Source organism: Staurois parvus, unplaced genomic scaffold (assembly GCF_062004578.1).
Source record: "Staurois parvus isolate SC_StPar_1 unplaced genomic scaffold, SC_StPar_1.0 ptg000746l, whole genome shotgun sequence".
Taxonomy (NCBI): domain Eukaryota; kingdom Metazoa; phylum Chordata; class Amphibia; order Anura; family Ranidae; genus Staurois; species Staurois parvus.
Genome location: NW_028318542.1, coordinates 3,181,487 through 3,204,993, shown reverse-complemented (window position 1 = coordinate 3,204,993; position 23,507 = coordinate 3,181,487). Strand labels below are relative to the sequence as shown.

At 43.0% G+C, this 23,507-nt stretch overlaps 1 protein-coding gene across 1 annotated transcript in view; it reads left to right on the top strand.

Moving 5' to 3' along the window:
- The window catches only part of SPTBN4 (spectrin beta, non-erythrocytic 4), a 240,366-nt gene that overhangs the window by 864 nt on the left and 215,995 nt on the right, over positions 1 to 23,507 (top strand). Inside the window, exons 2-6 of the mRNA XM_089654174.1 lie at positions 13,818 to 13,970; positions 16,203 to 16,354; positions 17,182 to 17,355; positions 23,182 to 23,273; positions 23,353 to 23,433. Of these exons, the coding sequence (XP_089510300.1) occupies positions 13,823 to 13,970; positions 16,203 to 16,354; positions 17,182 to 17,355; positions 23,182 to 23,273; positions 23,353 to 23,433 (647 nt within the window). The 5' untranslated portion in view covers positions 13,818 to 13,822. The remainder of the gene's footprint in view (positions 1 to 13,817; positions 13,971 to 16,202; positions 16,355 to 17,181; positions 17,356 to 23,181; positions 23,274 to 23,352; positions 23,434 to 23,507) is intronic.

Below are 23,507 nucleotides of genomic sequence, written 5' to 3'. Positions count from 1 at the left end.
TTGGCGACCAATCAGCTTCTAGCTTTAGCTCGTCCACCTGGCTTCAGAGGATTTACCCGTGACCAGACCATTTTTTGTGATACGGCGCAGCGTTACAACTGACAATTGCGCGGTCATGCAACGCTGCACCTAAATGAAATGCCATTTTTTTTCCACAAATAGAGCTTCCTTTCGGTATTTGAGTGCCTGTGCGGTTTTTATTTTTTGCGCTATAAACAAAAAACAGACAATTTTGAAGAAAAAAATATTTTTGACTTTTTGCTATAAAACATACCCGATAAAAAAATAAAAAAAATAAATTTCTTCATAAATTTAGGCCAAAATGTATTCTGCTACATGTGTTTGCTAAAAAATGCCAATAATTGTATATTAATTGGTTCACGTGAAAGTCATAGCATCTACAAATGGCGATATATATACTGGGATTTTTATTTTTTTATACTAGTAATGGCGCCGATCAGCGTCTTATAGCGGGACTGCGGCGGGTATTCTGACACTGGGGGGAACTGACTAACTGTCACTCACATCCCCAGTGACACCAATACAGTGATCAGTGCTAATAAAAAGCACTGACACTGTACTAATGGCACTGGGCAGGAAGGGGTTAACATCTGGAGCAATCAAAGGGTTAACTGTGTGCTGGGTGTGTTTTACTTGGGAGACATGCTGCTTTGTATCTCTTTGCTGTGTTGTTTACACCCAGATCTCTCCCCTCTCAGCCCTACCGACAACCACCGAGTTCTGGCCAGGACCTGGTGATTGACATATCCAGCAGCCACCAGTGGCATGGGTGGGCAGAGTGCGCACGTGCGCCCCCCTACCCAGAAATGCAGCCCTGCCGCCTTGTAGCAGTATATTTGCTATGGGGCAGCTCTTAAGTGGTTAAAGTGAAAAACTTTTTTGTTTTTCATTTTGTACTGGAAGGTTATAGCCCTTGTCAGGTTTTTGTACCATATGTGTCCCATTGGGGAGATTTCCCTTTAGTTCCTGTCCCATGACCAAATAGGAAGTGAGAGGAAATCCCTCCAAAGTGAGGGAATCAAGGGCTGTCACCAGAAAGTGTCCCCATTGGAAAAGTTCCTCTCTAGTTTTGATGTCAACCAAAAATCTGGGATTTTCTTTTACTTTCACGTTCAATGATAATGGTAAACAGGACAAATGGGGTGAAGATCCCTAATGGGGACACAGAAAGCATTGAAAACTGTGTACATGTGCACCTTGCTGCAGAAGTCAGTTATAGGTTGGGGTAGTTGCCACTTTTTTGGACAGTTGGTTGAATTGGGTGCAGGGCCTCACGGGATGCCTTCGCTGCCATTTTGCTCTTGCTGGGTGTCACGTGCGTCCCTGTGCCTTTAACCTCTTGGCGCCGTCCGAACGCAAATGTGTAGCCGTCTGGCGTCTGGGCCTAGACACTGAGCGGCCGTACATTTGTGTTCTATTAAAAAAAACACATATGTGCTGAGAGTGCGTGCCCTGCGCGCTCCCAGCACACGCGTTCGGTACTCACGGAAAGGTCCGATCTCCTCTTTTGAGCGGGACCTTTCCCGCCATGACAGCAAATCACGGCGGTCACATGACCCTAAAACCCCGCCCCACCTCCCGACTTCTGGAACCCTTAAAGGGCCGGGGTTAATGAGAGGTGAGCTCCCTCCAGGCATACCTGCCCTTAATCCATTCCTATATGTGCTCCTACTATGGAGGCTCTGGCAATTTAGAGTTAGGACCGCAGTATATACAGAGGTCCCTTGACGTGAGCACTGCGGCTTACACTCATATCTGTAAATGTGTGCAAACAAAACCCTCAGCTTTTAACGTAAACGGTTAGACAGGCCAAATTGGTGGGTTTGCAGGTTATCTGCTAAGTGTGTCCGGGAAATCCTTTGTTTGTTTTTATGTGTATTGCCTGTCCATGTGCACCTTGCTGCAAAGGCCAGTTATAGGTTGGGGTGGTTGCCACTTTTTTTGTAGAGAAATAAAAACTGACAGGTGATCTAATCCCTGTCCACTCTGACCAAAACTAAAAAAAAATGTTTGCCTGGTTCACACTGATGCGGTGCAGAATTTGCAGCGTTTTACAGTGTGAATTCCGCCCCGCCTCAGAATCGCACCCCGTTCATGCGAACCGCTGCGGGTGTGTATGTTAAGTTAACAACACCCCGAAAGCGGTCCGCAGAATGCGGTGCGATGTGAAGAATCGAATCGCCTAGGTGTGAATACCTATGCAATCCGATTCTAGTGCTGAACAAAAAAAGGGTCCTGCACGTTTTTGGTGCGGGTGCGGTGCTCAGAGAGCCATACAAAATGTATGACTACAATCGTACGCACACAAATCGCATGTGATTTGCACAGGAATGTGGGGCGGTTCCTGTGCGAATCACATGCGATATACCGAGCTGCACGTATGTGAACCCAGGCTTAAAGGAGAAGTACAGACAAAGTTTTTTTTGGCTGTACTTCTCCTGTGGATCACAGGAGTGCAGTTTGTCCTGTAATCCTGTGACCCGTTTCAGCTGACAGCGGACTGAAGTCTGCTTTCGGCTGATGTCACTCAGCCAGGCCAGGCTGAGGAAAGATCCCGACTTCAAAGTGGGATCCACCCCATTGTCTGAACCACCACCTGGCTCAGCCTCCCAGCGATCCACTGAAAGCCTGAGCCAGCTGCTTCCTCCCCCTGCACAGCCCAGCACTACAGTGAGCACTGGGGGTGGGGGCTGAGCAGAGAGCGATGACTGACAGTCCTGCTCTCTGCTCAGCAATGGGGGTGGAGGCTGAGCAGAGATGGGGGTGGAGGCTGAGCAGCGAGCGGTGACTGACAGTCCTGCTCTCTGCTCAGAGTGACTGTGAGCACTCTGCGATTATGTAATCGCTGAGTTCTCACCCTTTAGAGTCGGCAGCGGACAGATGCAGCATCACGCCGATGCTGCACCCACCTAGGTAATTATAAATAGGGAAAAAAAGCCCTAATTCTGTTCTTTTAAAAAAATTTTATTAAAAATTTTTCCAAGTATACAATGTAACCTCAGTCATATTTACAGACAGATGCATGCAAACAATAGCATTACCAGCCAAGGTGGTAGTACATCTTACACAGAAACCGTAACAAAAACAAAGCTTGTGGTGCATCAAAGTGGTCCATTGACCATGTTGCACCCTATTTCTCTATTAAATACATTTGAAGTACATACATACCTGTCAAAAGGATTTGTATTTCTAGCCATCCAGTCCTGAGATTTATTCAGCTCTGTTGCACAGCCAACCTGAAGACCTGAGTTTTCTCTGTTGAGCTAAGATGTCGCTAAACCTATTATACTAAAAAAACACATAGTACATTCCATCTCTCCATCTCTTGTCATCTGCGGACCATTTTTCAGCAGCATTGGGCTGTACATTCACATTTGTAAATGAATAAACTGCTCCAATTAATGAGGGTGGCTACCCATATGGAAGAAAAATATATTTGAAATATATTTTAAAAATAGTTTTCCCAAATATATTGACATATATTTGAAATACTACAATTTTGGCCATATTCAATATATTTCAACAAAAAAAATACAAATAAATAAATTATATATATATACACTGTATGTTGAACTGCGTTTTTATTACAAAATATATGAAAAATATTTTTAAATATACATTTCAAATATACTGTATGTCTTTAAATTTACAAATCTACATTTTTGGAACGCATTTTCAAATATATGTAAAAATATGTGTTAAAATGACTTTTTTATATGTTAAAAAAAATCTGAAGAATATATTTTAAAAAAATATATTTAAAAATGTTTTTTCATGTATTTTGTAATATATAAAAAAACACATTTGAACATGCAGTGTGTATATATATATATATATATAATTTTTTTTAATATATTTTGAAATATATTGAATACACCAAAATTGCAGTATTTCAAATATATGTCAATATATTTGGGAAGAATATTTTTAAAATATATTTTTCTTCCATGTGGGTACCCTGGCCCTAAAAGGTCACACCGTATGTGGGAATGTAGCCACCCTCCTTGGCACGCTTCTGCAATAGACTACACTCCTATGTGGCATCGCTGGATGCATCCAGTATGTAGAATCAATGAAAACCTTCCGTTCGTATCAGCAGAGCCTCTGGGCTTTTTAGGCCTCGTTCACATGGGGCATAGAAATTTGTGCCTCCTGCGATGGCCGCTTTTACCAAGGTGTTCTGTGCATCCCCATGTGGCCGGTCCCATTGATATCAGTTGGACACAGCCTCTGCTTTCAATGTGAAATCAGTGCGGGTGCACGGACCAGGAATCGAGTGACCGTGATACAATACAATACAAAGAATAACTGCATCAACGACACATGTCCACTGTAATAGACGGACACAATGATTACTGGGAGTTATAGTGTGAAGGGAGCAGTGCACCTGTCTGCAATATACATGCACAGCTCCCAACTGTCCCTGATTTCGAGGGACTGTCCCTCTTTCCTCTTTATTTGTCCCTCGTTTTGCTCTGATGTATATACCTGTATACAAAATGCACTATTTATCTGTTAAAAAGTGTTTTACAGTGCTACACCTTTTATCCAACTTCTAAATTCTTGCATTTGTACATTTCAAAAGCTAATATAAAAAATATTATAATAATAATGTTGGTAAAAATACCACTTCCCATCCGGCCCATGTACATAAATGGCCGGACGGGAGCAGTGCAGGAGCGGGTGACCGTTTATAAACGTCCTTCTGCATTCCCTGCCTGTGCACGCTCCCTGGGAGCGCGTGGCACTGCGATCCAGTGCACTTGTACGGGACCTCTGTGTGAGGTCCTGATCATGTGATCACTGATTGGCCAATCAGTGATCACATAAATAGTAGTAATCAAGATGTCACTTGCTGACATCATTGCTTACTACTTGTGAAATCTGTGAATGATCACAGAGGTCATGTGGTGCAAGGCTATTCACAACAGCATTGTACCATGTGACAAGCTGTGGCAAATCACAGCTCTCACAGTGTTTCTCAATGTCTGCAAGAATGCAGCCAGAGAGAAGGAGAAATGATTGCTTTTACAGCCTTTATGGGTGTAAAAGCAATCAGTGTAAAAAATGAACAAAAGAAATCTTCATCACCCACCACAATGGTGACACTGTACTGCTAGGGTGACAGTATGGAAAAAAAAACCTAAAACATAAATAATAATATAAAAAATAAAATTAAAATTAAAAAAATTGTTTTGAAAAATGTATAATTTTTGGTTATAAACTAATTTGGGTTATTTTTTTTTTTTACTAAAAATATAGATGAATACATTTTGGTCAAGATTTAGGAAGAAAGATTATTTATTTGCAAAATTTTATAAGAAAAACACTTTTTTTTCAAAATGTTTGGACTTTTTCATTTATATAGCAAAAAATATAAAAATCCCAGTGGTGAATAAATACCACCAAAATGAAGTTTTATCTGTCTCAAAAAATGCTAAAAAATTCATATGGGAACAGTGTTGCATGACCACGCAATTGTCATTCATAGTGTGATAGCGCTGAAAGCTGAAAATTGACCTGGACAGGAGGGGGGTGAAAGTGTCCGGTATTGAAGTGGTTAAGGTAAAAAGTGAACAGCATGGGAAGAACATTATTATTTCAGGTACTTATATAGCACTATCAATTTACGCAGCACTTTACATATATATTGTACATTCACATCAGTCCCTAACCCTCAAGGGGTGTATAATCTAAGGTCCCCAACTCACATTCATATACAAGGGCCAATGTAAGCAGGATCCAATTAACCTACCAGCATGTCTTTGGAGTGTGGGAGGAAACCCATGCAGGCACAGGGAGAGCATGCAAACTCCAGGCAGGAGGTGCCGTGGCTGGGATTTGAACCAACGACCCTAGTTACCACCAGGTGGAAGGGCTAACCATTTAGCCACTGTGCTCAGTTGAAAGATGAAACAAAACTATGTAATCATCCCTGGCTAAATCTATCAGAGTGGTGATTTTTTTAGTTGATTATGCTGGATAAAAATGTTGTTTTTAGAAGGAAGGTTTAGTGGCACCTTAATGAAGAATCCTTTTGCAAACAAATAATAAATGCACCAATTTTGCAAAATAAATAAATAAATTGAGCCTGCAAAGCATTGCAACTGCGATTGTTGAATCTCAGGTGCAATGATCTGGCTCCTGCAGACTCTTCCTCCAGTCTTTGGCTCATACCGAGCTAGGAACCTTCAGATATAGAATTGGAGAAGAATCAATGGATGTCACTGCAGTTGTGCTCCATTGAGAACTACAAGTGTCTCTATCGCAATGGCAGACCTGTAATTTTTCCTTCACAGCAAATATGAATGGAGCCTGCAGAAAGAAGAAAGCTGCAATCCTCTAAGGGGTAGGGGCAGTTTCAGGGTGAGGGGGTGCTTATGCTGACCATGTTTCATGATACACCCTAAATACGGCTGTAACATAAAACATGGTCTGAAAGGTGGTGTTAGCTTTTAAGTAATTTAAGGTTAGTGCCCCCCCCCCTGCCTTTGAATGGACAGTGAAGGAGAAGCAGCACACTGATGAGCTCATCTTTCTGGCAGTCTGCTTTCTCCTCCTATCACATGTTCCTTATTAGCACCATAGCACAGCAGTACGATGGATTGGCTCTTTGTGCCGCTTCTCCCTCACCAGTCGGAGCTCTGTTTGTACATGGATTGTAATGCAGGCCATAGACGGGTCGATTATCGGCCGATTTTCTCACCGTTAGTGGGTTAATTGGCCGGTCGTTTTTCGGGGTTTTGGCACTTCTTTTATCGGTAAAGTTGGAAAAAAAATTAGCCGATTTTGCCCGGCAATGATGGGCAAATCGGCCGATCGTTTTACCAATAAAATATCTGTGCATGAGCCGTGACCTGCAAGAAGAAGAAAAAGAAGAAGAATAAGAAAAAGAAGAAGAAGAAGAAGAGAAAGAAGAAGAAATAGAAGAAGAATTCCAGTCCGCTATTATTTTGATATGAAAAAGTATTGCGGTTGCAACAATGTATATATTTGTAGCCGAATAAAACCATCTGTATCTGAAATGGATACAAATAGATACATTGTTGCAACCGCAATTCTTTTTCATGTCAAATATAATAGCGGAGCTCTCTGCAAGGGACAGAAGTAATTAAATGCCGGCCGTAGACGGGACAAAAATCGTCCGATTTTTTTTTACCGTTGGTGGTAACATTGGCCTATTGAATGACCGATTTTTCGTTTTTTTTTTTAAAAACGGACGGTTTTCGACCCGTCTATGGCCTGCATAAGAGGTGATACAAAGTCAAATTCAGGTATTTATATCTCTTGCATTTAAACATACACTTAAAGTGGTAGTAAACCGCAGAAAAAAAAAAATGTCCCCTGCAAGGTAATGTCATACTGTGCTAGTATGCATCTCATCTCATACTAGCACATTATGTAGGACTTGCCTTAAAACGAAGCTCTCCAGCGGTGTGCTGTCACCGCTGTAGAGGCTTCCATCTTCCCCTGGTCTTTCTTCTGGGTTCGCGAGCTCCAGCTGTCTGACAGACCAGGCCACGATGATGTCACTTTTGCGCGCATGCGCATGACTCAGTACTCTGAGGGCTGGTTCACACTACAGAAATGCAGTCCAGATGCATTCCGATTGCGTCTCTGCATGCGCATTCCAGTGCGTTTTTGATGCATTCTAGTGTGTTTTTTATGCATTTCAGTTCATTTTTTCCCTCTTGTTCTTCAATTTAAATAGTGATATGTACGTTTTGGTGCATTCTGGTGCTTTTTTCTGATTCGTTTTACCATGTTCTAGTACAGTTCTGTGCGAAAAAATGCAGCATGTTCTACTTTTGTTTCTGCAACCGGAACGCACTGGAACTGCAAGCACTGATGTGAACTATGACATTGACAACCATATCACTTACTTTCTGTGTGTTTTGGATGCAGAAAAAAAGCAACTGAAACACATGTAGTTTGAACTGGTCCTGAATGAACAACATGAGCATGCCGTTCCTTCAGAGCGCATGCGCCAGCTATAAAGAAGAGAGAACATTTCCTAAATGGTGCACGTTTAGGAGATATTCATTTACCTACAGGTAAGCTTTATTATAAGCTTACCTGTAGGTAAATTACAACCAGGGGCGGACTGACCATTTGGAAACTCGGGCACTGCCCGAGGGCCCGGAGTCAGTAGGGGGCCCCATGAGATGCCCCTGGTACCTTTTTCATAGGCTTTTTTGAGTTTGGGCAAGGACACAGGGGCCCCATGATCCCCTATTGGCCGGGGGCCCCATGAGTTGTCAGTCCGCCTCTGGTTACAAGTTACAAGAACTATAGGCAAAACTTTTTTTTTTCATTTTTGAAAGAGTAATGCAAGCCATAGACGATTCGTTTATCGGCCGATTTTTCGCTCGAAAGAATAATCAACCGATTTTCGCACTGTTAGTGGGGCAATGGCATCGGCCGATTTTCACGGTTCCTCCTCATTTCTTTTATTGGTCATGCTGGAAAATTTGCGAAAAACGGCAGATTTTCGCAATCATTGGGGGCAACAGAAAGACCGGACGAAAATTCGGTCTATGGCCTGCATAAGGCTGACCAAACACTATACAATTTTCTTGAGAAGTTTGCTTTAGATTTACCAAAAACCATATAATATGAGGTCAAATTTAAACAACACTTTCAATTGTATCCAATTAGGCAGGCCCTACATACTGTAGTGGAAGGTAAATCTAAAGGAAATTGAACAGAAATTGTCCAGAAAATTGTATAGCCAACCTAAGGGAGGGTTTTAACCCGTGTCAGATATTTTTTTGCCCATTGTGGAAATTTTATATTCATTTCCTGTCCAATGGCTAAACAGGATGTGACAGGAAATCTCTGCAAAGTAAGGGAATCCATTGTGGCTCCCAGGTCACCAGAACTAGTGTCCCCATTGGAACATTTTCCATTTATTACTTTTCTGGGGACAACCCAACATTTAGGATTTTACTTTCACTTTCAATGATCATGGTAAACAGGACAAATAGAGAGGGTGAATCTCCCTAATGTGTTCAGACAGCAATAAAAACCTGACAGTTTTGCCTTGAGTTATACTTTAATAATCTATTAATGAACACATAGACTAGCATTTCTTTATCTATCTTGAATACTGCTTTATATTATGTTGACGAAGGTGAGGTTAGGTTTAAAAGAAGAAAATAAAAACTGGAATTTTGATCCTGGGTGTTGGAACTATCATATGTTACGTTTATATGCAGAGTTTTTAGTTATGCTTTAATACAGAGCCAAATTGTGCAGCACAGGGTATCTTAGAACCTGTCCCTGGTATAAAACAGCTTACAGTCTAGTGCTTTACAGACATTTAACCTCTATGACAACCTTTCTCAACCTTTTAACATGGAGGATTCCTTGAAATGTATTTCTGATCCCAGGGATTTGTCTACAGCTCACTGTACAGTAGTGTGATGGTCAGGGGGAAGAATGTTCTTTACATTGGTGAACAGAATGAAGAATGATCCTTATATTGGTGGTCGGTGAGAAGAAAGATCATTACAATGGTGGTCAGTAGAAAAATGTATCCTTACGTTGGTGGACATTGGGAAGAATGTCCCTTACATTGGTAGTCAGTGGGAAGAATGTCCCTTACATTGGTGGTCAGTGGTAAGAAAGATCCTTACAATGGTGGTCAGTGGGAAGAATGTTCCTTACATTGGTGATCAGTGGGAAGAATGTCCCTTACATTGGTGGTCAGTGGGAAGAATGTCTCTTATATTGGTGGTCAGTGAGAAGAAAGATCATTACAATGGTGGTCAGTAGGAAAATGTATCCTTATGTTGGTGGACATTGGGAAGAATGTCCCTTACATTGGTAGCCAGTGGGAAGAATGTCTCTTACATTGGTGGTCAGTGGGAAGAATGTCCCTTGCATTGGTGGTCAGTGGGAAGAATGTCCCTTACATTGGTGGTCAATGGTAAAAAAGATCCTTACACTGGTGATCAGTGAGAAGAATGCTCCTTACATTGTGTTGTGACAATGACATCATTACACGTAGGATCAGTCAGAATTTTTTGACAGGTGCATTTAGCCTGCAGTTGACCTCCTTCTGACCTGCATTTGACCAGCTTCAAGTGGGTTTTGCATTACAATGGACTGACAAAAGCCTGTAAACACAGGCCCTAAAAGTTACGAGTCATTGTTCTGGAACCTCTTGAAGTCCTTATGTAAGGGTATGACAAAGCAGTATCACAAGGTCCCACAACAGTGGCTTAAAGCCTTCTGGGCCCATCCTGATAAGTTTTTGTTTGCATCAGAAGCAGTCTAGGTTATGAAATGTCAAAATTCTGGGGAAATGTAGCAGGATCATACAACTAAGCATACTCTATGAGCACATACCATCAACTTATTTTTTTAATTACATAGTTACATAGTTATTCTGGCTGCAAAAAGACAAAAGTCCATCCAGTTCAACCATTTAAAAAAAAAGTTATAATCCTACACCCACAGTTGATCCAGAGGAAGGCAAAAAAACCCAGCAAAGCATGATCCAATTTGCTCCTGCAGGGAAAAAAATTCCTTCCTGATCCCCAGAGAGGCAATCGGATATTCCCTGGATCAACTTTACCAATAAATGTTATATTCTGTGTATCTAAGAAAGAATCCAGGACTTTTTTAAAGCAATCCACTGAGCTTGCCAAAACCAACTCTTGAGGGAGTCTAATCGTTTGGGAAAAAGTAACAGTGGAGTACTGTGCTGTCTTAGTAGTAGGGAAGTAACATTTTAGGTATTACCTTTCTTGTGGCTAACTGGATATGTTTTGAGGTGCCAGCTTTTGAACGTTTTATTCTTCTGGCATGGTTTCAGCCTTCAACCATTCCCTACCTTGGATAAAGTAGAGAATGTTTACATCACCTTGCATTTTTTGGTTAGTCCAGTTGCAGAGATTTATCTTCATTTTCTTTCTCAGAGGCAGTTCAAAAAGGGAGGAGATACCTCTCTAAAGTAAGGGGATATCCCCTCCAAGACAATGGACAAGGTGCCACCATTGGGAGACTACTTTCGCTCTCTGTCCCAGAGACAGTAGTCACCAAGACAAGTAAAGAGGTTATACCTTCACAGTAAGCACAAAGACGACCAAGAATCCTGATACACACTTTAAAAGAGAAGTACAGGTTTCAGCTCCATGTTACATCTGTCCCCCACTGCTTCTAAGACTGAGAATTGAGCAATCAAAGACCTTCAGTATGCAGAGAGCTGATGATTTTCAGTCGCCACTCTCTGCTCTTCCCCTCCAGAGCTCACTGGAGAGCCAGGCTGTGGAGAAGACGGGAGCAGCTGGCTCAGGTTCTCGAGGGGCTGAAGGGGCATAGCAGAGAGTGGTGAATGGAAACATAAGAATTGTAAACAAGACGGTATCCCGGTTTGACTGTAAAAATGAGCTGTGCTGGCATCTTCTCCCCATTTGCTGGTCTTCAGGTATCTTCATTGGCTGGCATGGGATGACACAACTCCTCCATGCATGCGCAGAAGTCAATCATCCTGGCACACAGGTAATTTTCAATATACTGCAAAAACACACACAAAAGGGCACAAAACATCTAATGCATTACCAGCATAAACGTTTATTAAATTGCACAGGCAATTGCATACTCACAAACATGAATAGGGACAGGCGTATCAAACAACAGCACCTCCAGCCGTAGGCGGCGTTACCTCATAATGTACCACATGGTTGGAAGGCTAATGCTTTTCAGGGGCTAACACCCCCTTCCCCGGAGCTAAGGGTTAAAAGATACAGTAACTGCATACTCAATAAATGATGAAATCAGCTGCTGAAAGTGCTTAAAGTGGTTCTAAAGGCTTAAGGTTTTTTTGCCTTAAAGCGGAGCTGCACCCAGAAGGGGAAGTTCCACTTTAAGGCCTTGTCCCATGCTCCCTGTTAAGGGTTGAAACCTTTGGAGAGCGGGGATCGGATTTTGACAGGTACCCTCTCCCACTTCCGTTGCGATCGCTTTGGTGATCGAAAGCAGACGTTGTCCTTTCTCCCTCCCCATAGTCTTCTGGGACACATGACAGGTCCCAAAAAACTACGAGACCATTCACAAGGAACAGCGTTACTCGCAAACGCACAGTTGGCACCCAGTTGTGAAAGTGCAAGCTGTCACAGCCTGTTGCCCACACATAAGATGACGGCGCCGGGGAGAGAGGATGGCTGGCAGGGGCGGATTGACAACTCATGGGGCCCCTGTGTCCTTGCCCAAACTCAAAAAAGCCTACGAAAAAGGTACCAAGGGCATCTCATGGGGCCCCCTACTGACCCCGGGCTCTCGGGCAGTGCCCGAGTTTCTAAATGGTCAGTCCGCCCCTGATGGCTGGTGAACCTGGCTGCGGACAGGTGAGTGTCTGTTTTTTAAAAGTCAGCAGCTACAGTTTTTGTATTCATTCACTGCAATAAGGAAAAAACCCTTCTGTGCACAGGATTCCCCCCAGCCCCCATTTACTTATCTTAGTGTGATCCCAATCCAGTGCTGTACTCAAGAGCAACGGCTCTCTCTGCTCTCTCCCTTCTCATAGGGCAGATTGATAGCAGCATTGGCTCCTACTGCTGACAATCAAATCCTGTGCTAAGGAAGTGGGGGCAGGGCTGAGTCATGCTATCCGTGTCTATAGATGCAGGCTGCGAGGCTCAGGTTCGAGCCCTCATTAGTGACCCCATAGGAAGCGGCTTCCTATAGGGGCACTTGCAGAAGAGGTGGAGCCAGGAGCACTGGCCCCTGGACGGGATAATCGGAGCTGCTCTGTGCAAAACCATTGCATAGAGCAGGTAGGTATGACATATTTGTTATTTAGAAAAAAAACACAAAGGCTTACAATGACTTTAAAATAACTAAGGGTTTAATATCACTTTTAAGTACAGGTCAGAAGTTCTGACTTCAGTCTGGCTTTGCATATGGATTGCTTGTTCTGGTTCATTGACTTAGAAAGTAGCGAAGCCAGAAACAGCCAGGCAACTGGTATTTCTAGGTCAGCAAAGGCAGCTTTGTGCATTGTGTTTCCTTAAAAGAACGCCATGCTGTGGGAAAGCTGCAGATTAATGTCCCAAAAGTCAGGCAGGGCAGCTTATTGGTATTTAAATCAACGGATTATAACCGGTAGGTCAACTTATGCCTTGGGAGGATGTAGGAAAATGCAGGAAAGCACCTCTATCCTAATAAAAATAATCCTTTCTTTCTCCAGACTTTTATACTGGACCCACCCTGGAATTTTGCTCACTGCAGCTGCTTGTGTTGTTTACTCACAGCGGCTGCAGGAGAGCTCCTTGAAGGCATCGGCTGCAATAAGAGCCCTGGCTATGGCTTTACACCTTGCCTAATCAATCAGGAGCTTTAGGATTCTCTCCTGCATCATTCTTATAGAGAGCGAGATTTGCCAATTCTTGTAACAGTTGCTGAGGATGCAATTTCTAGTCCCTCTCTAAATACTGTTTTCCTTAAACAGATACTCCAGCAGTAATGTTGATTCAGTTTTTATTTGACCTTCGTATTTGAAATAACTTCTACATCTTGCTGTGTATGCTACTGTCTCCACTTTTTGGGGGTGCCATACTATACTCTAGGGTAAATCTGTGACATTTAGAAGGCGTGGAGGAGTGGAAGGGACTAGAGGTCCTTGTAAAAGCTCTGACCAGGAATTTCAGGATCTGACATTGATGGTGAGTGTATTAATAACCCTCCAACTCCACTTTGTGCATTGCTTGTTCACCCAGAGAGGTAGAACCTTTTTGACCTATGTAGAGGTTACTGTCTATGAAAAAGTTTCTCATTGTGTTCTCTTGCAGTTGTGATGGCAAATTTGAGCCCAGAGCTGGACAACATGGAGGTGCAAACGCCCCCCAACAACAACAATCGCTGGGATCAGGCTGAGCATGTGTGGGACGAGCCTGCGGCCTCTGGAAAACTGTTTGAGTGCTCCCGGATTAAAGCTTTGGCTGGTATGAGTTTTATGTATTATCAGGGGTTTATTACACAATTTGATATATCTACAAATTTCTGGACGTGAAGCAGAAAAGGCAACATGAAATCGAGCGAGAAGTGTAGAAAGTGATAGGGTTGTACTTTCCACTCTAATCCCATCCTTTACTCGTTGTTATTGCATCAATTATTAATGCTATCTTTGCTGGATCAGATGAAACATCCTACGGTGTCATTGTTAAGTGTGGGCCATGGCCAGGCAAAAGTCTGTATCGTTTTTACCTGGCTATGCACATTTACATTGAAACTTCTTGTTGTGTTTAAAGGATAAGTTCACCTTTGAACAAAAAATATTAAATGCACATTTTTTTACAGGTAAAAAAATGTGCATTTACTATTTTTGGTTTTGAGAGCATTTCACCAGATCAGCAGCTGTTTGCTCCTAACTCGTACGGGGAGGCAGATGCTTAGTGACAGGAAGAATCATTAAACTACCACGCTGCTCAACAGGCCGCAAAGGCTGTCGTAACATGTCATTTTACCATGCACAGAATACTGTGAAAGAGTGATGTGGTCGGGTGGGTAGAGCCCTGTGTGGACGCGTTGTTTAAAAATTTTGACAGCTAACAGGGGGAGAAGATCCTCTGCTAGCTGTCAAAACGGGGAAGCGAGTGCCATTCATTTTGTAACATGGTACACTCTGAATATGGGTGTAACATGTTGCGAAAGGTGAACTTATCCTTGGCCCCTGGTTCACATATATGTGGCTGTGTGGGCTGTGTTTTGCTCGGGCACGAGAGCCCATTCATTTTAATGGAGTCCTGTGCCCCGTGACACGCAGGGAAGAAGTCCCTGCACTTCTTCTGAAAACTCAGGCCGCACGGGAACCTCAGTTCCCAGTATGGTTGCGTTTTTCAGTGTGGGCGGCGTGCCATTAGAATTAATGGCACCCGCCCGCGGGTCCGCATTCCTCTGTGCGGGTGGTGCGGATGCACGGAATTTCCTGCGGATCCGCATCGGCACCACCAGCTCATATGTGAACCAAGCCTTAAGGATTCTCTGAAAGGAGATTTACTAAAACTGGAGTGTGCAAAAGTTGGCGCAGCTCTGCATAGAAATCAGCTTTCAGGTTTTATTGTCAAAACTTAATTGAACAAGCTGAAGTAAGATGCTAACTGGCTACCATGCGCAGCTGCATCAGGTTGTGAGTGTTCCAGTTTGAGGCTAGGTTCCCGCTATCGTGGGTGGTTGCGAGTGCAGGAATCACAACTGCAAGCACCCACAGCCAAAATGTGCAGCTCTTTAAAAATGCGCAGGGCTGCCATTCATTATTAATGGCACTTCCATGCACCTAAAAGTGCAACACAAAGCACCATGTGATTTCCTGTCCCCTGGGTTTTAAAAATGCTGCAGGCACAGCAGCCCACTAAAATGAATGAGCTGCCGTGCCCACACAAATGCGGTCCTCAAAACCGCAATAGTGTGACTCTAACCTTGGTAAATCTTCCCCCTGTCACTTTATTCATAGCAAAGTGACAGTGTCTGGGTAAAGCCCCCCCCCCCCCCCACCTTTTTCTGTCTCAAAATACCTGGTGCTTGCAGGTTTTGGGGAGCATGTGTCTTTCTCCCATGTTGCAGTGCTCAACAGGGAGTGATGTAATTGCTCCTTCAAGACTCCATTTACGTAAAGTAAACAAAAAACAACCAGCGCGGTCACAAAGAAACAAAACTGAAAATAAATCTGGTTTGCAGGCTCACACTGAAAAGTGATTTCACAACACTTCAGAGTGAAACAATAATCAAAAAGTGCTACCCAAGTAATTAGTTAAGATACATGCCCAACTTCTTTATACTAATGCAGTCATATGAAAATTCAAATATGATTTCCTTCAAGGCCTTAAAAATACATAAGTCTCTTAAACTCACTTTTGCCACGTCTGCCCCATCCCCATTTTCCAACGCCATTCGCAGTCCAAAATGTGTGCAATACCCTATTCGATCTCTGCACTTGCATATCCGGGTTTGCACTGCTTTTGCACCCACTTTACTTTGTACTTCCACTCTGCTTTTGAAATTTCCATATGTTATGATAGAGATTAATTTGGGTCAGAGGATGACTCAGCCTACTAGACTGCATCTATAGTGAAAGTGTCACTTTAAGGAACCCTGACCCTTTAAAAACCCATGTTTTAAAATTGTATATTTTATTTATTATTGGAAATGGTACATTTCACAGAATATTTCTTTCATAGATGAGCGTGATGCTGTTCAGAAGAAAACCTTCACCAAGTGGATGAATTCTCACCTCTCGAAAGTTCCATGTCGTGTTAATGACCTGTACAGTGATCTCCGTGATGGTTATATCATCACCAAACTTCTGGAGGTGCTGTCTGGAGAGCAACTGGTAAGGGCATAGCACTGTGTACACTGGATACACACCAATGTTAACATGACTTTGCATGTGTGGAGTGGGGTATACATAATCAAATACAATGACTTCTGTACAGCCAGCATGGTAGGAGAACCTAGAGGTAGCCCTAGAGTTGACTTTAGATGATTCCTGAATAGCACTGTGTACACTGGATGTACACCAATGTTAACTTGACTTTGTATGTATGGAGTGGGGTATACATAATCAAATACAATGACTTCTGTTCAGCCAGCATGGTAGGAGAACCTAGAGGTAGCCCTAGAGTTGACTTTAGATGATTCCTGCCCAACCAAGGTGATTTGGTTGGATCAGGCGGTGATTGTCATATCTATGGCTACTATTATATTAGTGCAGACATCCTTAGTTGATTATTGTTGGGTGGTATAGGCAACTGGCCACGTTGGGTTTTCACTCTGTCTCCTCATTGCATAGAGAAACATGTTTGGGCTGTATACGCATGTCTGTTCATATATCTGTTGTTAAAAAAAGGAAAAAAAAAATGTTCAGTGGTTGCAATGTACCTGCATGTCCAACCCCCTTCTATATTTAATTTATCAACCAATCAGATATAATTTTACCGAAGCCAGATCAATAAAAAAATCAATGCTTTTTGTCTTAGCGAATAAAAGTATGTATCTCTGGCCCTGATCCTGTATTGAGTAAGGTATTCTTCTAGATTAAGGGTTTAGTATTCTCCATGATATGCCTGCAGCCTAACCCTCATAATAGGAGAAGTATTGGGTTCAAAGACTTGGGGAACTAGTCCTCTTTATACAGTGACATCTAGTATCTATCTCCAGCCTAAACCTACCCGGGGCCGGATGAGAATTCACTCTCTGGAGAATGTGGACAAAGCTCTCCAGTTTCTCAAGGAGCAGCGGGTCCATCTAGAGAACGTGGGCTCACATGATATCGTAGACGGCAATCACCGGCTTACCCTGGGCCTTATCTGGACTATTATCCTCCGTTTCCAGGTATTATATGCCATCCACAGTCACTTGACAGCTTTAAGACATTGCTTTAGACATCAGTATTAGTTTTATTCCACTACTTTATCTAAAAAGACTGAAGTGCATGTAAAGTATAATTCCACAGATGTGCAATGTTGGATGGATGTGTGAGTGCTGCTTTTTCACCTCTGACATTGGCTGGCCTTAAGCCTGATGCTATCCTCTCAGCTGCTTCTGATTCTGTCACCTGCTGGGTAAAGCTGAAGTGAGGAAGCATGAACTTCATCCATGGTGTCCTGTCTGTCTTCTGTTAGATTAACGATGGCAAGGTATTGGCAGTGCTGATACTTGCCAATCTAATTTGTAGCTTAAAATGTCATTTCATTGTTTGACCAAAAGCAGCATGATTCTCATATCCATGTGTGATTGCAGCAGATGTTCCCTGGCTGACCAAGGGCTGGTTGGGTTCTCCTGGCAATTGCTCCATTGAGAACTAGGTCAACCCAAGGGGTGTCTGCACTGTACTTAAACATTCATACTTAGTTGATACAGTGTACAAATATCATGGGGGGAATTAACAAAGGGAATTATGTCAATTTTGTGGTGTAAATATTGGCACGTTTTCCACCAAACTAACAATGTTATAAAACCAGTTCTTTGTGTTTTTTTGTCCCATGCTGTATCAAACCACATTAAAAGTGTTATGTGACATTTCCTATAAATGTCTGATCACATGCCCCAAAATATGAAGCACTTGCACCAATATATATTCTAAGTTAAGAACAGTTCTAAATTATACACCATTACCAAAGTGTTGTAAATACAGTAAGGAGGAGAGGCAACTACGACGATCAGCACTGCAGCAATGAGAGGAGAGGAGGGATATACGAGGTGTGTTCAAGTCAAGTCTTTTGAGTTTATATAATAAAAGAAAAAATTTCAAGGAGTGGAAATTGCATTTATTTTTCAGCATACTCCCCTGCTACATTTATACACTTATCCCAGCGTTTAACTAATGCCTGGAAAGTTTTGGCACAGGATTTGTCAGTATGCCTGAGGTGATTGTAGCCGTATTAGTGCAGTTGCGACAGGAACAATTGAGTACTGTCCGTGATACTTTTTTTATTTGCACTAACATACAATTTTGAGGACAAGCTTTCGGGGAGTGTTTCAGGGACAGTACTGCTTGGACCTTGAAGACGGGGACACTCCCCGAAAGCTTGTCCTTAAAATTGTATGTTAGTGCAAATAAAAAAAGTATCACGGACAGTACTGAATTGTTTCAGTGTGCCTGAACATCCTAGGACAGTCTGCTTCACTGCGTCGTCTTTGTGTTCACTGTTCCCACATAAAGAATCGTCTCTTGCGCAATTTCATGAAAGGTTACGATTCGATTATCCAGAATCAGGCTTTCCATGCGCTGAATGTTTACAGGAATGACTACTTTGGGCTGGGTACCACCACGGCCGGGATCAGCTCTGACAGATATACTGCGTCCTCTTTGTGTTCACCATTCCCACATAAAGATTCGTCTCGCGCAATTTCATGACAGGTTACGATTCGATTATCCAGGATCAGGCGGTCCACGCACTGAATGTGCACAGGAATGACTGCTGTGGGCTGGGAACCACCACGGCCGGGATCTCCACTGAGAGATATACGGCCATCTTTGCAAAGTTTACATCATTCGAATGACTTACTGCGGCTCAGCGTCTCATCACTGTATTGTGCTTGAAGTCTTCTACAGATATCTGCGGGTTTTACGCCTTCATTTATAAGAAACTTCATCACCACACGCTGTTCCATGCAGCAACTAACCTTGTTGTCTGCCATCTTGATTATCGGTCTCTGTACTGGCCGGCAACTTGTGCGCCGCCTATCAGTAATAGGACACTTGCCATTTACTACTGCGTGTAATACCGCCATGCATAGCATCCTTTATTATACCTGTAACATTAAAAGTCCCAGTTTGACTTGAACACCCCTTGTATATATGAATGGCCAGCGAGGTGCAGCAATGTAGAAAAGAGGAAAAGGATTAACATTTAGATCCCAGTGGAATATTGACGCATGCCAGAGGGAGTGCTCTCAAACTACTCACACCATCCTGCAACAAATTACTGAATTGATGTGCTCCACTTTTATCACTTTGTCACGGGAAGTGCTGAATATGGTATAGAGAAATTGGCACATTTTTGGTGTGCACCAGCTTTTGTAAATCCCTCTCTTTGCGTGCACATGTGACCAACTATGACACCAGCCATTTGAGGCCTTTAACCTCTTGATGCCAGCCTCACACATATTTGCAGCTCCACAGAGATGGGCTTTTAACACTGGGCTGCTGCATATAAGCATTCATTTATGTGCATTCATTCGGCACTCCCAGCATAGTGACTGCGCTGTCACTGACAGCCCCTGGTGAGGTTTTGCGATCAGGAGCCAAAGACAAACTCTCAATCATTTTTTTTAACAGTTGCAACGCTCGATCATTTATTTGCTGTGATAGCCTATCAAAGCAATCACGTTTTTGGGATGCCTGACTCCATCATCCAGCATTAGGTACCAAATAATGAGCTGGTGGCAGGGTGTTAAAAATTGGTTGGGAGCTGACCTAAGCCTACAGACAACTGTGAACAGTTCTCACTAGTGGCATGCATTGAATGCAGTATACACCGCGCATGCGCATGTGGGCAGGGTGTAAATGAAAACAGAACACAACATTAGTATGCCTGTTTAGGAATTTATTATAGTTTTTTGATACTTTTAATTTGAGCTTTTTGGAGAAAATCAGTTGGCTTAGTTCCTCTTCAATCAGAGGAGATTTGTAAAGCAAGAGTAGAGTTTCAGGCAAACAATTGGATGCACAGTTTAAATACATATTTGATTATTGATTTATTTGCAACATTATTTGTAATTCTGTCCAGCCATGTGGCCTACACACCTATTCCACACTGAACAGCTAGGCATCTGATACACTTGCTGTACAATGTAGCTTTGGATGTATTCCCAGCCCAGAAGCCATATTTGCTGCATACAGCTGCCACATACACACGAAAGGCTGTATGCAGGTATGTATGTATACGCTGGTACTTGCATAAATCTTTGCATGTGTAGAGATGTAAAATCTCAAGTACAGGTTTACACAGGTACCAGCATATTCCTGCATACAGCCATTCATTTCTACGGGGTGGCTCTGGGCAGCACCTGTGGCTGTGGGTGTATACATGAGCCCTTTCCAAACTTTCTAAGCAAAGAGCCAGTCTACTATCCTTTAGACTTTAAAGGGGCTGGACTGTGGCCAATGGGAGTGAACAATGTCCTATTTTTGTTATTAGAGAAATAGTGTCTCATTTTTGGTGTCAGTGGGAGGAATATTTTCCCATAGCTGGTGTCACTGGGAGGAATAGTGCCCCGTCGTTGATGTCAGTGGGAAGAATAGTGCCCTGTCATTGGTGTCAGTGGGAAGAATAGTGCCCCGTCGTTGATGTCAGTGGGAAGAATAGTGCCCTGTCATTGGTGTCAGTGGGAAGAATAGTGCCCCGTCGATGTCAGTGGGAGGAATAGTGCCCCGTCGATGTCAGTGGGAGGAATAGTGCCCCGTCATTGGTGTTCCATTGTTAAGGGCAGTGGGAGGAATAGTGCCCCGTCATTGGTGTCAGTGGGAAGAATAGTGCCCCATCATTGGTGTCAGTGGGAGGAATAGTGCCCCATCATTGGTGTCATTGGGAGGAATAGTGCCCCATCATTGGTGTCAGTGGAAGGAATAGTACCCTATCATTGGTGTCAGTGGGAGGAATAGTGTAAAAATGGAAAAGCGAGCGCTACACAAATGTATCTATATGAGCCGCTAGAACACCAAAAAAAGGTAACCAACCAACCTTTCTGTAAACAAATGGAAAAAAGAGAGGGATCGGTGAATTTATGAAAACATAAAATAAGTACTCGATGTAAATGCCCTAAACGTATAAGCAAAGGCAGAAAAAGAGAAAAAATGAAAAATAAAAATAAAATGCAATCTGCTGTTCAGTTAATAATGACAAAGCACACAATAGTCCAAATTCCCATGTTAATTGCTGTAAGGGATGTGTTGCAGTTCAGATAAAGGTCCTTAAAACAAATAGATTGCGCACTCACCAGAAGTGCGTATAAAATACGCATGTAGAGAGATATAAATCTTCAAAACATCTCAGTCAATAGGGTTCTGGTCAGGTCACACTCTGCATCATCCTCCGTTTCACTGTTAGTCAACAATTACCAGGGTTCAGTATGGGCGACAAAATTCCCCTTGGTCCAACCAGGCACTGTGGAAGGTGGTGCTCTCAAAGAGAGCCTAATAAGGGACGCCACATAGTGTAATGTTGTATGAACAAGTTTATTCTCAAGATAGGGTAAAATAAAGGATGCTACTGACCATAAATATAGTTGGCCACATGTGGTGGCTAGATGTCCATGTGCTGTAGCCCCCCTGACGTGTTTCGTGCGATGCACGTTCTCAAAGGGTGCAGGGCTTACCTAATAGGAATAGTGCCCCGTCATTGGTGTCAGTGGGAAGAATAGTGCCCCGTCGATGTCAGTGGGAGGAATAGTGCCCCGTCGATGTCAGTGGGAGGAATAGTGCCCCGTCATTGGTGTCAGTGGGAGGAATAGTGCCCCGTCGATGTCAGTGGGAGGAATAGTGCCCCGTCATTGGTGTCAGTGGGAGGAATAGTGCCCCGTCATTGGTGTCAGTCGGAGGAATAGTGCCCCGTCGATGTCAGTGGGAGGAATAGTGCCCGTCATTGGTGTCCCATTGTTAAGGGCAGTGGGAGGAATAGTGCCCAAAGAGACGAATAAAGGCAAGCAAAGTGCCCCCTGGGCTGCAGTTTGGAGACCACTGCCTTATTCCCCGGTCCAGCAATGCAGATTCTGTGTGAACTCTCCAACTCCAGCCTGGTTAGTGAATCAGCATTATTACCTCTGTCCACTTACCACTGAGGTGACCTAGAAAGCAGTATGAAGAAGCAGCAAAGCTGAAGCTAGATGCACCTGAGGCATATTTCTGACTATGCAGCATAACAAAGGTGTATAAATCACAGGACTGCCTGCACAGAATTGCAAAACCTTTGGCAATAAAATAGTAAACGTGCATTTCAACTGTGTATTTAGATGTTTACATAATAGCTCTTTGTACATGTCATATCATTGGTTACCTTCTCTTTACTGCATTATTACATAGTGCCATCTGGGACTGCCTATAATCAGGAGGAATATGCTACCTTTTTACATCTCATCTTGATCTGACATTTGCTTTTTCCTAGCGGGAGTAATGTGACATCATGCTGAGCAGGTAAACATAGAAAGCTTGAATCTAGCAAAGGATTCAGCTTCCTTGGGTATTCCAATACCTTTCAGGGGCAACTGGGAAATATAATCACATCCAGCATGTTGTGGGTTTTAACCCTGGGCCTCCTCATTTGAATGTCATACCATAGGCTACCTTTTCTTTGCATTAGTACATAGTGCCATTCTATAATCTGGGTGGGGGGATATACCATTTTCTTGCATCTCATCTTGATCTGATATTTGCTGTTCCTAGTGAGAGTGATATAACATCAGAGTGAACAGGTAATCACAGGAAGGTTGAATCTACCAAAGGATTCAACTTCCTTGGCTATTCCAGTGCATTTCCAAGGCAGTGGGGAGATGTAATCACTCCAGCATGGTCTGAGTCTGCCCTTGAGCCTCTCTCCATTTGAATGTGCCTGGAATAGCTCGTCTGGTGGTAAGATATCCATGGTACCTCCATTGTCCTTTCTCATTTCCTTCTATTCCAAGACCTACTTAACTGTTCTCCCTGTCACCAATTTGCAGATCCAAGTTATCAAGATAGAAACAGAAGACAATCGTGAGACAAGGTCAGCAAAGGACGCCCTCCTTCTGTGGTGCCAGATGAAGACTGCAGGGTGAGTTCTGGGCATAAGTTCACACAGTGACGCGAGCCAACAAACAGCTTTATATTAATGCAACATTCTCTTTGTGCAGCTATCCTGAGGTCAATATACAGAACTTTACCACAAGCTGGAGAGATGGGCTGGCCTTCAGTGCTCTGATCCACAGACACAGGTATCGGTGTGTGGTTATTATCACAGAGATGCAGCAAACATCATAACTTTCTAGAACAAGATCATTTTATAGCA